Here is a 17,635-nt window from a genome sequence, read left to right on the forward strand (position 1 = left end):
TTTATTAATTATTCTCTACATAACAAAATCAATATTGCGCCAACAAATTAAAAAAATGCTCTAAATCTTAGGGAGAGATATTTGTCACAATACTACCCCTTCCACAGAATGAAACATGTAAATCCTGGCATCTTCATCTTAAGTAGTCAGAGAGAGGAGACGCCGAAGAGGACACTGGAGCTTGAGAGAGCCACCCAGGCAGTGAAGCAGCCCAGTGCAATGGCACTGCAGGACACCTGAGAAGCCACACACTTTCCAGAGGCTCTCCAGATGCCCCAGCTACATTACTGACCTCCCTCTCCATCTCTGGAGTAGGCTATGATGGGAAGGCACATGGTCACCAGCACCTTATGAGTTCAGTGCTGCTCCACCCAGAGATGCAGCAGAGAATCTCATCTTACGTGCATAATAAACTATGCAAAAACAAAACCAAAAAACCCAAACACACACCCCCTCCCCAAATAAGCCACAAAACCACAGGCAATCAGCAGTGACAGTATCTTTTAAGAGGTACTGACTCATCAAGCATTCCCCTGATATTAGCATGAGCTGTGAAGTGGAAAAGGGGTACATTTAACACGATACCTTTATCTGATTAATCCTTTCCTCTGATGGCAATTCACTTTCCTGTGAACTCAGGTTATTAACAGCCTCCTCAAGCTTTTTGATGCAGCAAGAAACATCCTGGACAAGTTCTTCAAAATTTTGTCCTTCCACTGGAAGTCTCTCAGTATTTCCTGCCATTTCACTTACATGTGTTATCAGTGTCTGGTATCTACTAATAAGATCACTGGCTTCTGAAATGGTTTCATATTCTGTCAGCCCAGCATCCCTCAAGGAATTTGCTAGCTGAGCCATGGAGTCAAATGGTTTTCTGGAAAATACACAAAATTAGTAAACAGCTATTTGTTGTAACAACATGGAGAAATCTTCTTTAGAAGACAGTTCTTAAAAAGAGACTGAAGAAAACAATACCTCTGCATTAACAGAGTTTTATAGAAGTTCTCAAGTTTTGTCTCATCTTTTTTAATCTCTTTTAGTTTTTCTTCCTGAGCAGTGAGCCATTCTTCCAAGATTGTGCTGCTTTCTTCAAGACTAAAGAGTATAAATACAGACATAAGTCAAAATGAGAGGCATTACATGACTAAAACCTGCTGACAGCAGTGTTTAGCTGAAAAAGTAACAAATATCATGTGCCTGATCAAGCAAAGTTTTAAGCACAAGCAATTTTAAGTATCTCGGTTCATGTCACTGAAACTATCCATAAGCACATACTCCCATATAACACTTGAGTCTGCTACAAAGCAGAAAAACACATGAAAACAAATAAAAAAACACTCACTACCCTTTATTAAAATACCATCTTTAATAAAAAGCAAGGTTGTTTGCCATTCACTATGACTGTTTAATAATGAATCATTTTATACCACTTGCGATTTAAATGTCATAAACTACATAAGTTCCGTACCTACTGAGCTGCTGAAGAGAAGCACCAAGTTCCTTTTCCCGTTTCTGACATTTGGAGATCAATCTTTGTAGTTCTGCTTCTTGATCTCTCACACGGCTGTTAAGGTGGTTAATGCTTGCTTTGGGCAAGTAATGCTTCACTTTGTTCAATAAAGTTTTAACCTCTTGGATATCTCTGTCTTTGCCTTCAGATGTTAGGAAATACTGAATAAGAGCACAAACACAAGATGCATTTGTCAAATTTGCTGTTGTATAGTAGATATTTATGTTACAAGAGTTTTGCAACTCTTGTTGTCTCCACCAATACTTTCTACAGCAATTCCAGTTCCTGAAAAGAAACATATGTTAATTCACAGTTTTCTGACCATTCCACTTGTAAATGGAAAAGTTGCTGTTTGTAAAATAAGGAGAAAGTGAAGTAGATGACTTGGACTTTCTTCTCTACGGCACAAATACACACAGAAGAAATAGGCAAGCAGCATTCAAACCTAGCACTGACATCACTATGTCTTCTTCTGCCTCTTAACTGTGATTGCTTCTTGCAGCTGTTGCAGCTCTTCCATCTCTTTTCTGTTGATTCTGTCTGACTTAGAGTGAAAAATCTGGCTGCAACAAAGTGAATGCAAATTTTTAATATTTTAGTCCAATGGAGGTCCAAATTTCATTTTACTCTCTACATATTTGATTTTCTGCATCTTTGCACACTGAAGTACTTGGTCAAGGTCCATTGACTTTCACTAACTACTGTAATGTCTCTCATTTGCCCAACTATGTCTGAACTTGAACTCTGATACTCCATTTTAACAAAGTATTATTTTCATTCCACTTATTGCCCTAACGCTTTAAGTTACATGAATTGTTCTTTCAGCCCCAAGTTACAAAACCACTGTAGGTGAATTCACTCCCAAGAATAGTCTCCTGTGTAAGGAAGTAAAACTTCAAGAACAATGAGCTTTAGCAATTAGAACATTTTAATACTCTACCTTTAGCCTCTGCAGTCTTTCTGCCAGTATTGGTTTTGTTTCTGAGGGGTCAAAGCAGTCCTTCAAAGACAGCTGAGTGCTGCTGAACCAGTCATTAAAATTCTTGCACTGACCTGAAGAAAGATACATTCCAATTTTCTTTATTAATTTTACTCTGTAAAAGAAAATCCTACTTAACGTGAAGATTTCAGACAATTTGTAATTACATTTATCAGTGCTTCTGTCAAAGGTTGCTTTTCACTACAGACCGTGTGACAGAAAATGCTGCAGTTCATACTTTTTTTTACCCAACATTAATTGACAATGAACATACCTGTTCACTTGGGAGGGAGAGTCTCTGCTATACATAGCAGTTTCAGTAAACCTGAATTAGCCTACTGGCAACTTTTGTCATTTCCACACAAATAAATACTACTCAAAAACTATTTGAAGATGAGACTAGGTTTGGGCCTAATTCTACACCTGCACAGTCCCATGTCTGCATAAAACAAAAAGTAACTAATAACACTATTCCTTCTCATAACTAAGATTAAATAAAGAATGACTGGAAAAAATACAAAGTTTGATTTCTGTATTTTTAAATAAAATGTTCTAACATTTGTTCCTGAATTATGCTTTATACTTCTTTTATCTGTTTTTTTAAATGTAAAAGTAAGAAACAAAATACTTTGATTCAGATTGAGTGGTTTGCTGGAATCAAAAGCCATTTTTATCCAAATCTTTACCTTGTTCAGAACTCTGAAGCAGTTTGAGATATCGAAGCAGTTTCAGACACCAAACCAAAAATAAATTAATTGCATAACCTTTAAGTGATTATGATGGCCAATACAAGCCTATAAAGCTACATAAATGTGAAACGTGTTTGCTTACGGTTCAAAACACCGATAAAGTGGTCTTGAAAGACATGTTTCTTCTTATTAAATAAATCAGTGACACATTTAAGCTGCTTATTTAATTCATCCACATCAGGACAATCTGTCTCTTCTTGGAGTAGTGTCACATGGTGTTCTTGTTGCAGAATTTTCTGGTGTATCTCCTAAAGTTAAAAAAAAAGGACAACTGTTAAAAAGAAAATTTTGAAGTGCAAGCAGAAGTTCACAGAGCTGCTTTAGTACATATTAGAGTTTTGCAAAAGGGTTTAGTCCCGCCTATGTGTCAAAATAATTTCTTAAAGTATATTGACATTAACAAGGCAATCAGTAGGTAGATATAAGCACTAAACTCTCCTTGAGCAGTGTGTATACATCTGTATGCATACATAATCACACGTACATTCACTCATGCACATTTTGGCATCACACAGAATAGATATGTGATGCACACAGTAATATAGTATGTTCCAGAGCGTATAATACCTAGAAGCTACAATGCCTTAGCTGCCATAGGCACTATTCCACCCCTAAATGCCTTACTTCGTATGTCAAGTCCCTGTGGGTTGAAAGATAACTTAGAGGGAGCTGGGAGAATTCATTAAAAGCTGTATCTTTCTTCCAATGCCTGTGGTTTCACTGTCCCAAACACTGACACCCAGAACGTGCATAATCCACTCACTGCTCAACAGGAGGTTTAAATCTTGCCAGCCTTGAACCTCCAAGCAGGAAGCAGCTCTTTCTTCACCTCTCTCCGTGGTGCAGAGAGGATGGAAAGTTGGCTGAAATTGCCTCCTTGGAGCTCCCCTTACAGGCAACCTCAGGTGGCACAAAGACAACCTGTGTATATTACTCAGTCTTGGAAAAGATACAACCCGGTACCCCCACTACTGCTTCAACGTATCTTGAGTGGGATACTGATGTCGTGCCTATCTAATCATTACCAGTAGCTGCTGATAACATCCAGTGAAAACAGGCTTTTCTTTCATGTTTCTGGCAGCTTAAGGAAATATTCAAGCCACGCTTTTCACTTGAATTATTCTAGCAGTTTACAACATATACAGGAGAAACACTTATGAAGACTTGCCCAGGAGAGATATAATGAATGAAATTATAAAAGATGCGTAATTTGTGGCATGCTACCTCTAATTTAGTAAAGATCTCTAAGGTGTCAGAAGGAGATAAAGCTTTTAAAAGTGATTCGGTCATTCCAATCTGTGTCTTGGCCAGATCAAGGTCTCCTTTTAGTTCTGCTGTATTCAAGCTGAGTTCACTGGTCCCCCGCTTTGTTGACAAGAGCTCTTTTATTAGCTCCATTTTTTGCACAACAGATGACCTGATGACCTTAAAATTGGAAATAAACATACATAAGAAATTATATTGGATTGATTTCCTAGAATATTACAGAACTCCATGACAGACACAAAAAGCAATGAAATGATCTGAAATCCAGACATTTCAATCACAGTTTGTTCCAGTTTCTTTCCCTCCCACTCCACAAATTGAAAAATAATATTATTTAAGCCCTGCTTTTCTGAGGAAGAATGATCTCAGTTCATCTTTATTAGCGATGCATTTACTAGTGTTGCTTCACTAACAAATTTATTTGTCAGTCTACTCCCAGTGTCTACTCTCAGCTAGATAAAGGCTTTACACGTGCTTCAGCTACCATGAAAAAGAGGGTGCCAGCTCTCTCTGTAACACACCTCCCTGCAGTGATCCCACCAGGGCAAATTCCCCACACTGATCCAAAAAACAGGCAAGGACAGCAGAGAGGTGGGGAGCTCTAGCTCAAGCCTAGTCATTAAGGAGCAGCAGGTCCTTAACCTTATCCTTAACACTTCTGCAGATTTGCATGAGACAGCAACTCAATGGCATCACGGCCACATGCTGAAACACCACTCCAGGGAGCTCAGGGCATCTGGTGCTCCAGAGTAGCATAGTGTGCACAGCACAAGGTTGCCGAGTCCTTTCCTAAGCTCCTTAGATCACTTTACCAAGTGAAACTCCTCTGAGTTCACTGCCTGCTGAGGATAAACACACAAATAGCCAAACTGGGTCAAGACCAAGGTGCATCTGATAGACACTGGGAGTGTTTGCTTAGGGAATTGGTATAGGATCAAGGTAGGCTAACGTGGTCTCAAACAGTATAGAAGGATTTATTCTTTGCTGTGTGAAGTTAACACAAAAAGATGAAGATTTCCTTGTGATATCCCAAAGGAAAACGTCACAGTAAACACCACTCTATGCAAATAGCTACATACTACCAAGCTACATTAAGCCATATCCAGGTAAAGGTACAGTTTAAAATACACAGTCAGTATGCTGAGTTGCTGGGATCCCCAAAGGGATGACGAGGTCCATTATGCCTTGTTCTTGGCCAATAGCTAAAAGCCAGATATCACTGATATTGGCCTCTTTCAGCAGGCCTGCAAAACAGTTGGGTCAGATCTAAGTCCCTAAAAGGTACAGGACTGAGAGATGCCTTTGTGTTTAAAATGACAGGTTTGGTTCTAACACCTTGAGAAAGACAACAAATGAAATGTCACTACTAATAGCCAACAAAATGCCTCCAATTCTCTTTGGGTAGATTTAAGTCAAACCAAGAAATGACTGTGCCAAAGACGTTACTAGAAGCAGGGCTGTAGTAATGAGTACTGGCGTATTAGTTGTAAAAGCTTCTTCATACCTGTAACTCCAGTGGAGGTTCATTACTATTCAGAAGTTCTTCTATCTCAGCCACCGTGTTGTCAAATTTCTGGAGTTTCTGCTCCTGGACTCGTAAGCATGCCTAAAGGTGGAAAAAAACACATCGGTAACTGTGTTTCCCCCTGAATTAAACTTCCATGTTCCTGTTAGAAAATTATATTACTAATATTCTGATTCTGCATTTTGGCATATAGAGCTCCCACAACTAGTCCATTTCCTGATTTTCACTTTAGCAATATAGACATTTTTTGTATTAGAGTCTGAAATACTCTATGTTTCTCAGGCGAAGCAGTTGTTAATGCAAATCTAGCATAAATTTAACAATCTTAATTATTTTACTTCTATATTAACCCAAGTAAATTTGCAGGAAAATAGTCTTAATTTTCTTGCTGCTTCTATTAAAAAGGGATATTCTCAGATGTTATAGACTTAAAGTCAAGAATTGGCATCCTGATAATATACTTTGGTAGGGATGTGATAAAATACAACACATGCTGTAAGCACTTTTTAAATGTAAAACCTTTGTACATAAAAAGACTTCTACTCATTTGAATGGATTTTGGAACAAGCCAGTAATGTTAAAGTAAAATACCAGCTTCAACTTATGAAACAGGATATATCTAAAATAGTCACATTGTCTCATATTCCCAAATCAATATCCCAAACTCCTTCAGGACAAAGTATTCCTTTGCAGTCTCTGTACAAGCAATCATCAAAATCCATTCACGTGCTACAGCCCTTAAAAGAGTTCCCATGTGCATACTGGATATGGAGGAAAGCAGAACTTCTCTCACATTATTTATACTGAAATTATCTTTAAATATACAGTCAAATAATTCATTACTCTGTTCTTTTGTGACAGGCCTCTTGAAAGCACGTGCACCAGTGCTCTGCTGGGCAGTCACAAAGGACCCTGGTGTTCAACCCTATGTAACGTGATACACATTGCAACAGTTGGGGGGTTTTTTGTAATTAACATTAATGCAGAGATATTTCAGGATCAACAACAAAAGAAATAATAATAAATTGATAAATGATCCTGATGCCCTCTGCACTTTAAATCATTTTACAAAAATACCAATGCACTGAGTTCAGTTTTCTCCCTTTCTATTCAGCTTTTAGAGTAGCTCATGGGAAACATGGTTTCTGTCTCCCCTGCCCTCTCCTCCCCTCTCTTTTGAGAATTACCCTCTCACACAGGAGCAGCAGAGTAACCTTAGCGCAGCCACCTCCAGTACAGCTCTTCCTAAGCACCAGTAGAGGCACATAGGGGCATGGTCACATCATGCCGGGCTTGAGCAGTTTCTAGGTAACAAAATGGCTCTTAAGATGCAATTGCCAGCTGGTGCATTTTTGCTGGAGCCCTCAGGGACCTGAACTACCCCAGGTAAATTCTAACAATACAATGGTAAAGGCAATAATAATGTGACAAAATATCCACCTCTGCACAACATGTATACTACTGTTTCACTGGTAAGATCTATATACAAAGAACACCTTGGCTTTTTACTGCTCTGCAAATTGAAACAAATTAGCAGTGCTAACAGTAGCAGTAATGCTGCAAATAAGCATAATAAAAACCAGGGCATTTGTAGCATGTAAACACTGAGAAAAAACTGCCTGCATATTTTCAAACAAGCAGATATGGGATATATTTATGTCTCAACCCCATTCAAGCAGGAAATTATTTTTGTTTAGTAGATACTGGCTATAACCACAATGAAGCAGTGCAGCTGATCGATGATGGCCCTAAAGTCAGAAATTAAAATATTTACCCCCATGTGAGGCTCTTCAATGGCATAGAGCTAGTGCATGTTTTTACACCCAGCTGCACCCCGACACCAAGAGTTATAATCACTATAATCTGTGCAAAATGGGCATGGGCAGCCCAGGCTCTGCTGATGTCTGCCCACATGCAGCCCCTGGAGACCCTTAGCATCCAGCCACTCTTAAGGCTGCGTTAAGTTACACTGGGGAGCACACTGGGACAAGGATCACAGGAGCAAATAAGCCACCTCTGCAACCTCTTCTTGAACTGTGCATTGCCCTGCCATTTCTGAGGCTCCAGTATCTTCACTGATAGGCAATTTCTAACTAGAAAACTAATCATTAGCCTATACGCACCCTCTTCCCTTTCTTCTCTAGGCACAAGGAAATATGTGCACCACTGTACTCTAGACTACAAGCTTTCCAGGCCTTCTCTTTGCTATATGTTTGTACAGCACAAAGGAATGAGGGGGCTTCTGTAGTCTAAACCAGCATTTGCAGTGTTGCATTAATTTAAAACAATTTAGTATACATATACGCTATCTATTTATTAGTTTCCAAGACCTGTATCTCCAATACATTCTGCAATATCTTCAGTGAAACTATCCATGAAGATACAATTGCAAATGTTACAACTTCCTCTGTTTTTGCAGTGCTGGTATTTCTATGCGATGTGCATGTTTATAGTCCGAATTTCATATGACTACAGTGCAAGTTAAGTGTAAAAAATTTCCATTCAAATTACCTTCAACTGCATAAGGTCCTCTTCGGTCAGACGATGGTCTTCTGCATTCTTAAGTTCTGCATTTGCCCAAGCGTCAATTGTGCCAGATAAACTAAGAAGTTTGTCCCACAAAGCCTGAGCTCTTCCCAAATTATCACAGTAGTTTTCAGTCTTTTCATTGATCTGCCATGAGATTTATATACAGAAAACACACGCAGATTTCAAAAATCTTGAGTTATATTCTAAAAGCAAACGCAGCATAATAAAATCTGAGCGAGATGAAAACACCCACAAAAACAAGTGCGGCAAGGCAAAAAAAATCTCATGAGTCTTCACAGTGAACTGGTCATGGAGAAGATATTTAAATCCCTGCCACACATGTCGCCAAACATACCAATCACAACAGCAGCTTGCCAGTTTTAAGGCAGGTTTAGGAAGGAGCCTTGCTCATTAATGTTTATCTACTGTCAGTAAATACCATCTAATCTCAGTATTGATGCACTGCTTAGATCGACAGTGGGAAACACTTCTCACCAAAAGCACCAGCATTGTAATTCTCCAGATTGTCTCCAAGTCTAAATCCACAGAAGTTGTTATGGAAGCTTACAGATTCATGCAGAAAGCACAAATATTGCCTTTCTGCACTTCCTAGAATTATTTACTATCAAGGAGTACCTATGATATAAACTACCTGAGAGATCAGAAACATTACGCCAATAGACACTCTGCAACCATTGCTCTGGTAAACGCTTGGATTTATCTCTTAAGAATCTTTGCCATATTGTACTTAATTTATTCCAAATATTACACACGCGTCAGAATCAATTACTATAATGCATAACAGATAAGACCACCCTGATAATTTACTTTTTACATACATCCAGCCATCTGTCCACAATAACGTTAGCCTCATTCTCGAATGGGGGCTCTTCAAAGCTTCTCATTTTATTGAGCTGGAATTGAAGGTTTTTGCAGATCTGATTTATTTTGTCTACATCTTCAGAGTGATCATTAAATTCCTCTTTTGCCTCTTCAATCTGTGAAAAAGACCAAATGGATATTTACAAGCATGTTTACTTATGACTGTTTATTCAGCAAAACATTTTTAACTGATGTGCTGTTCTTTTTAGTTCAGAGAAAAAACAGCATTACACAAAATAATCTATTTTATATAACATGATGAGACTAGGAATGTATCCTGTGTTGTTACATCCCTGTCATGCTGATAGGAACATTTCCCTCTTAGAAATCCATATCATTCTGTTATTGGCTGCAAAACAGCTGAGCAGGAACTATGGATAATATATTTCTAGGAGAGCCAAAACCACAGTTTGCTTCAAAAGTCATAATTGCAAGATCCAAGGGGACCGTACATCCATACACAGAACCTCAGTCACAGAAATAAACAATGCACAATGTAATAACCATCTGAGATACTGTTACAACTCTAAACAAAAATATAAACCTGGCATTCTGATCCCCAGGTTTTGAACTACTTCTAAAAAAGAGCTTAAAACCTACTTAAACATAGCCATTGTCAAATATGCCATTGCCAGAAACTGAAATGTCCCTTTTTCCTACCTTCTATTTAAACACTAGACTGCTTCTTTGTGCTTAATTGTAATGTCAGTGTTTACAAACAACATGGAAGCTCGCTGGAAAAGAAACACTGACCTCTAGTGTTAGGCAATTTGATATTAAAAGCTCTCCTTCCCAGAGACAAACATCGCATCTTCTCACATAGATATTGCTAGCCACTGAGACAAGGGGAGTGACAGCAGAGCAGCACTCACAAACCAGAACAAGGCAGAGACTCTTCTCTGTTATTATTTTATATAATTATAAATATCAAATCATCAGCATTCAATGACATGCCTTATACTGTGCTGCAGCTGTTGTGGACCACAATTCTGAGAGTGAGAGTTGCAAAACTCAAGGTGAGGAGGAAGGGTTGTTAACAGAGCGAGGGGTCTCCATACAAGCAGGGACCAGGGTATGCAGGCGATGTCCCCTGCAGCAGGAGCCCGAGTGATACGAGGTGCCAGAGATCTCACTGGTGAAACCAAGAAAAGACCCTGCCTCAGCTGAAGTGGGGGTGGCACACATGGACACCATCCCATTGCCTGAGGGAAGAAACTGCTTACATTCCTTCTTAAATTTAACCATCCCAGGCACTGCCTGAGAGCAAATGTTCCTGAACCATATGAGTGATGCCTCATCAGAAAGCCTAAAAATGGGATCTGAACAACCAGTTATATAACCCAGCCAGGACATGCAAAACCTGTACAGTAAAATGCTCACAATGGACATGCTGCTGTTCGCTAATCCATTAGCCATGGACAACTACGTCCAGTGGTTGTATTCATTTAGCCAAGAAGAATGTAGCTGCCTGTCAAATTTTTGTCTGAAACAGTTGTAAACTTTAAACTAAATGAGGGGGTGTCCAGCAATACCTGCTCATTCAGTCTCAACAGCTAATGAACACAAGTTCCAGCCTGGGAAGCAGGATAGATCTGTCACGGCCCAGTCTCTGAGCAGATGTGCCGTGCTGACATAGCCTTATGGATCCTGTTCCTGATCCTGCTTGCTTGGGGCTAGCTGAACATCTCTGCACAGCACTGCATGGTGCAGACAAACCCCACAGCCCTGCCTGGGACCCAGTGACATGAGCAAGGAGAGGATATGGATCTAAATTCTTGGTTATAAGCTACAGCAACAGCAGAGAAACAAGCAGCCCCAAGGAGTTGCATTGCCTATTTTTTTTGCTTTAAGTGGTACAACATTTTAAAGTATCATCTTAGTAAAAAATGAATTTGCTATTTTTGTGTATTTACAAACTGCCCACTATAAGGTTTTTAACTTGGTAGAAAATACAGAAATATTCTAAAGGATATGGGTCAATATGGCTGATTTCAACGTGTGTTTTTGGTAGGACAGGACTTCATCTTATTTTCATACTAGATCATAGTTTTTCTATGTGTTTTTTTTAATCCCTCCCCTTTAACAAGACCTTGATTCACTAAGCAAAAATAGACATCAACTTAAAACAAAACCAGGCTATAGTCCCTAAATGTATTTTGGAGGCCAAAATGAAAGGCTGAGTGTACAAGGGCAACCCTATACCCGAATGCTCCAAGGAAAGGCTTTTCTTTCCTTTTCAGTAAGTTCTTGTTACTCACCTTTGTTATCAGTCTGTTCAAATTCTCCTTCCCCATGTAAGAAGTTTGCTGTGAAAGCACAATCTCCTGTTTCTGGATGATGCTGGTCAGACTAGTTTTGCAGCTTTGATATTGCTTCAGGAGCTCCAGAGCCCTTGCACATTGCTCCTGGCTATTAAAAAGAGATATATTATTTATGGCCTAAGCATAAAACAGCAGCCTCAACCTCTTGTCTGCTTCCTTCTCCTGTATTCAAACATGCAGGGAGTTTGACTACTATGTTTGGAAGAGAGAAAAGGGGGCATAAACTGTACCAGTCATAAACCCTGCAATACTCTGTGATACCTGGTGTGGTATTTGGACAGTTCCTGGAATCAGAAATACCCTTCACCATCATGTGCCTCTGATACACATTTAACTGTGATGTGACCTGAGCAGTTCTGTTTATATGATACTCTCCACCTGAAAGGTGAGCTCAGTCACCAGTAAACTGAAATACAATGTGCAGCAGGTATCACAACAGCTTGGGTGGTGGACAGTGGGAAATACCACCTCAGCCCAGCCTTCAGTGGGATATGAAAACAGATTACTCCCACTGACACCTGTGCAAGCCATGAAGATTAACCAGAACTGTGTCAGTCCATGTAAAGCCTCTAGGCATCTTTAAAAACCATAAGAGAAGGACAGATGCCCTGGGTGACCAATCATAGCCTTTCACAGTCCTCACTCTCACAGACTTAACAAACCAAGCTCCTTTAGTCTTTTCCTGCATAAGAGACTGTTTTCCCAGCTGTCCTCTTCCATTTGTTTCAGTTTGACTTTTCTTTTTTAATGTGCTGGTACGAAATTCACAGCAAATATAGAAGACACATCACTCCCAGCAGCAGCCAGTTTTTTCTTTTGGATACCAATTAAGTCCAACACATCACTGCATACCTGCTAAATGATGGGACTGTGATGTCTTAAAAATATATAAAATTCAAGAGCTTTGGCTACAAACTTATACATGCAATTCTTGGCTTTATGATGGTTTACAGAATCATAATAGTAACATTTGCTACTGCATCAGTATTTCTTTTACTTTAAAGTATGGTCTAAGGCTTTTTTGCTGTTTCATTTTACAAGCAAACTTCTTACTTGTACAATACTACATTAAAATGTAGCTTTTCTCCTTACCATTCAGCAAGCAAGAGTTTTGTATCCTCCCATAACCTCTCTGTAACTCTGCACTGTTCATTTGCTTCCTCTGCTTTTTCCTCTTTGATCTGTGGGAGCTTATTAGCAATTTCTCGCATAGGTTTCATTTCAACAGCAGCACAATCCAATTCCTTTTCCAATTCCGTTAATGATTTTACCCTTTATTAGAAAAAAATGAAATACAGCCTTATATTAAAGTAAGTCCTTGATTTTTTCCCCAATGTAATTATTAAGTTCCCTAGAAATTCATCCTGAGCTGCACATACTGACTATATTAAATGACATCATAAAAAGTCTAATTTGATCTTCAGTTCATGTAATTTGACACAGTCCTTCAGATGAGTCATGCTGACCTAAGCCCTTTGAGAAAGTAATCCAAAATCCTAAAGGCCAATAGGGTCTGAATGAACATAGTGAATTATTTTGTATTAAAATGTAAGTGCGCTCTGGCTATCTTAAAATATAGCCTAAGAAAGGAAGTGTGGGATTTCACAACTTAAAAAATGGTCACAGCTTATAAGCTCCTCTCCCCTCCATTTCTCCCCTCCACATAAACAGTACTGAATTGTTTATTCATCCTTTGCAAGGCTGCAGAGAGCTCCCCTGAAACGGTATCGGAGACATGCAAATCATGTTAGCAGCTTTCTTGGGGTGTGGTAAAATAACACAAGGCTTCTACACTGCAAAGTTTCAGATCACATGCATCAGTGCTCAGCAAGAAGACTCGTTGCCCTGTTTGACAGTTTTTTTACTGAAAACTACCATCATAACAATCAACCTTCTATTTTTTCTTCATCAATGCTGCTTCAAACACATACATAGGAGTTTAAAAGAAAAAAAATAATGGAGGAGGCTTCCTTATTTAGGCTGCGACGGAATGAATAAAATGTAAGCTCACAGCTTCTTTCAATGCTCCATATATACTTCAAGACACATTCAGGTTTCAGTGTTCTACTGCAAAGGGGCCACAAGCCCTCTAAGTTCACTGAAATTATGAAATTAAAAGAGCTTTAAAAAAGAATTCACCTTTGTTGAATAGCTGGAATTGTTGGATCTTTCAAGCCTATTTTGTTAATTCTGTCACGTAGATCCTGAATGGTTTTAAGGAGTTCACTGTTTTTTGTGGAAAAAATCTTGTATACGTCTTTTTCCTCTGTAAGCATCTGTTCACTTGAGGGATCATAAGTCGCATTTAGCTCTTCAGATAAAGTCAGAACAAGGTTTTCACAGCAAGTCTTTCTCCCACATTCAGCATCTTCCAAACAGATATCAACTGTTTTCAAGCGTTCATCCAAACATTTAGCCTCTTCTGTCATATGAGAAACTTTTTGTGCAGCCTCTCTCAATGCTTTTCCCTGTATTTCAGGTTCAGCTGGGGGATCTGCAAGACATTTGATGGAAGACTGAATCTTCCTCAATGAGGCCATAAAAGCTTCCAGATCTTTAAGGACTGTCTCACGGATCTGCATTTTATGGCTCATTTCTTCAAGCTGGTTTTGATAGTAAATCATAATTTTACTTGCAGCTTGCAGATCTATTGGATTAAATTCATCTCTTGCTGAACTATCTAGGTGTTCCAATTGTTTGCACACTTCAATCTGATTTAATATGGATCTCTGTAGCTCCTGAAATTGAGAGAACGACCAACAGTGTTAGCAAGTGAAAGAAAACCTGTATCCTGCATCCAAGCTGAACCTATGACTGAAAAACAAATTATACTAGCAATAAAATAAGTATGATAAACAGCGTAGTTAAGAAAGAAAACCTCTTTTTTCCTACTTTGGACTTTGGTGGAGGGAAGGAAAAAGAAGAAAAATCAAATAAAATAGTATTCCACACATAGGGAATTTGGTCAGTACTATAGAAAGCCCAAGCCTCTTTCCAGCAATCAGACAAAAAGGAGAAGAAAATAATGACAGTCCTGGGACTGGAACCAGCAGGCTCTCGCAGTGGGAGATCAGAGCACAGGCAGGCACAGAGATGTTTGTTACTCTGCCATCTTTTAAGTTCTTTATGTTATACTTTTGGAGGAGACTTACATGCATTTAAAAATCTCTTGGTGAAGTCTGCATGCTCTCTGGTTACAGCCCTCAGACAGACAGCAGTGTGTCAGTGTTGTGAAACTCCAAATGTGCAGAGAGCTGGGAAAAAAATGAGGATCCTTCCAGCCAAAGAGAGTCATCTCAGACAGAGAGCACACATGCTCTCTGCCATACAGCTTGAGAGACCTAAAACCTACTTTGCTCGAGAGCCAAGGGCAGACAAATGCAAACTTTCAGTTCTGTGTAGCTGTCAGTGTGTTCAGTGCAGAGTGTGTGTCAAGAACAAAACAATATTCACCCTGCCTAATAGATAGACCAGAGCCTAGGCATAAGATATTGATAGCAGGTAATTATTGCATACATGTGGAGCTTCCAAAACCATCCTGAGGTGTGCTCGGATACCTCAGCAGATGTGACACAGGCAGCTTAGCTTAGGTCACAAATTAACACCACACTATGTATATGACTCCACAAAGTGATACAAAGCCAGGTGGGAACACTGTAAATCTGCATCAAAGGAAGGTTCTAACCTAAGACAAAATGTTCACGACCATGCTTTTTACAGTAGAGCCTATTGAGGGTCCCTGGCTGGGTCTACAGGAACAATAACATTTAAAGCAAAGGGGATAAAATGCTGTTATAGACTTTAGAAGGTTTGGGAAGTCTTGTGAGTGCCAAACTCCTGAGTGAAAATCCCATGAAGTTCTCTAGTTCCTAGACATATTAAAAACTATTCTGGCTGGGGTGTGGTCTCTGCATTTTCCCTTACCTTTAGTTCCCTATAAGCAAGATCACTATTCATGAGATTAAATTGCTGGATGTCTTTTTTCTTCAGTTGCTGATCTAATTCACACAGAAGAATGGATTCATTTTCTATTGGCAAAACAATTTCCAAAGCAGTTCTTAAAGAGTTTGTTCTACAAGAAAGGTAACAAAACATGAACTGGGAAAGCAAGCAAGAAAAGACACTCAACATTTTACAGCACAAAAAGCCACAAAGATAATGTAATTGACTGTCTAACAGATTTAATCGTCCTCCTCCTCCTGAGGTCAAAGGAGTTTTTCCATTGATTAATAAGAAAAGCAGTGTGAACACCAGTGAATTTAACTAAAATGTTGAAGGAAATAACAGTAGACTTGAGAATGCTGCACAGTGATGTTACAAAGATCTGGCTCTGTGCTTCTTGGAGAGATTCGCACTATCTGCAATGTGTATATGAACCAAGTATAATTAAGAAAAGCTTAATTTTAGGCTATTTTTAAAAAAAGGTTAAAAATGTGCAGGTATTGTCTGTAACGCACACTATGCCCTTCACAATACACACATGAGTTACAATGAACTATTCCTTAGCTAATATCATGAAGTGTTATTTTATACCTGGTACTTATAATATCCTGAAGCTCTTTCCATTCTCCTTTTAGTTTGCTTCTTGTCTCAGAGATAGCAGTCTGCTGCACTTCATCCACAAGATTTTCGAAGGTAGATGAGATGTTTTCCAATTGTGTCCAACCAGCATTGGTTTCACTCTCTATCACCTAAAAGATATGCAGCATTAATTGCATTAATATGATATTCTATTTCTCAAAGGACTGGACAGTTCATAAAATTACAGTCACAAGAGTCTCTGCAGAAGAAGTGAAAACATCACCTGAAAGTAAGAGTATATATTGCTTTCTTTTTCTTTAAGACTCCATTTTTAGCTGCATGCAAATCTCTACCAACTCTTTATGATGAAAATTTCCACGTCAGATATATGCCTTGGCTACATTTTATAAAATGTTCAATAAATATGGTTCAGCCATTTTTACTACAAGAATAAATGGAAAATATCTCAACTTAGCTATGTTCAAAAGAACAAAAAACAAATGTAGAACTGAACCAAGTTCTGAGATGTTAGATAACGTTTGTACTCCTATCAAGCAAGGACTTGAAAAATTGCAGTAATAAATTCTCCAACGTCAATTATGTGCCTTTTATCATCCCTTTAAGGTTCTCACAAACCTAATCAAGTTTTAAGTCCTGAAACAGTTTTATTCTGCACATACACCACTGCCATTTGATGGTTCAGCTCTGACGACTCCTCCAGCCCTGACCATGGTCCATCACTTACCACTCCTGCTGACAGAAAAGCTGCTTTCTGTAGTTATTTTTTCCATTAGACCTATTTCAGCCCACAGATCACAAACCGAGAGCCACCAATATGTTCCTTCAGCAACACTTGCAAAACTCCCCTGCTAAATAGGAATGCAGTCCTGCTGAATGCTAACGCCTTGATTTCCCTTCTAATAAACCTGGTTGTAAGGATGCTCCTTTTCCCTTGACGATACACATAACACAGAGAGGTGAGGGCTCTACATGAGAAAATAATAATTTAGGCACCAAGTATGTTTTTAAAAGATGAATACTCACCTGTAGTTCAAGCAGCTTATTCTGAAGACATGAAGTGCCTTTTATTTCATCAGTAAAGCCAGATGCTACTTTATCTCTGCTGATTTGTAAAAGTTCCTCCAGGTTACTTCTTTGTGTATTATAGCTAAGGAAAGATGCAATCTCTTTCAGAGAGAGTATTACTTCTAATTTAATGGAACATGGCATGGTATGGGACTTGCTGACCAACAGATTACCATATAAAATAAGCACAGTCTATTGCAAATGCATATTTTTACCTAAGTCCCAAAAGAATGGGCATAAATGAGCAGCATATAAAAGAGCTGAGGA

The 17,635-nt window shown here is 38.9% G+C and overlaps 1 protein-coding gene across 7 annotated transcripts in view; it reads right to left on the minus strand.

Annotated features, from left to right (window-relative positions):
- Window positions 1–17,635, minus strand: part of SYNE2 (spectrin repeat containing nuclear envelope protein 2) — a 197,714-nt gene that overhangs the window by 128,048 nt on the left and 52,031 nt on the right. For all 7 annotated transcript variants that reach the window (XM_052783400.1, XM_052783405.1, XM_052783402.1 and 4 more), the window contains exons 26-40: window positions 17,327–17,450; window positions 16,295–16,452; window positions 15,686–15,833; window positions 13,901–14,499; window positions 12,854–13,033; window positions 11,699–11,849; window positions 9,398–9,556; window positions 8,541–8,702; window positions 6,009–6,110; window positions 4,463–4,663; window positions 3,321–3,486; window positions 2,451–2,563; window positions 1,469–1,671; window positions 976–1,095; window positions 586–874 (exon numbers count right to left, since the gene is read on the minus strand). In XM_052783400.1, coding sequence (XP_052639360.1) covers window positions 586–874; window positions 976–1,095; window positions 1,469–1,671; window positions 2,451–2,563; window positions 3,321–3,486; window positions 4,463–4,663; window positions 6,009–6,110; window positions 8,541–8,702; window positions 9,398–9,556; window positions 11,699–11,849; window positions 12,854–13,033; window positions 13,901–14,499; window positions 15,686–15,833; window positions 16,295–16,452; window positions 17,327–17,450 — 2,875 coding nt within the window. The remainder of the gene's footprint in view (window positions 1–585; window positions 875–975; window positions 1,096–1,468; window positions 1,672–2,450; window positions 2,564–3,320; window positions 3,487–4,462; window positions 4,664–6,008; window positions 6,111–8,540; window positions 8,703–9,397; window positions 9,557–11,698; window positions 11,850–12,853; window positions 13,034–13,900; window positions 14,500–15,685; window positions 15,834–16,294; window positions 16,453–17,326; window positions 17,451–17,635) is intronic.

The sequence above is a fragment of the Harpia harpyja genome, chromosome 3 (genome assembly GCF_026419915.1).
Source record: "Harpia harpyja isolate bHarHar1 chromosome 3, bHarHar1 primary haplotype, whole genome shotgun sequence".
NCBI lineage: Eukaryota > Metazoa > Chordata > Aves > Accipitriformes > Accipitridae > Harpia > Harpia harpyja.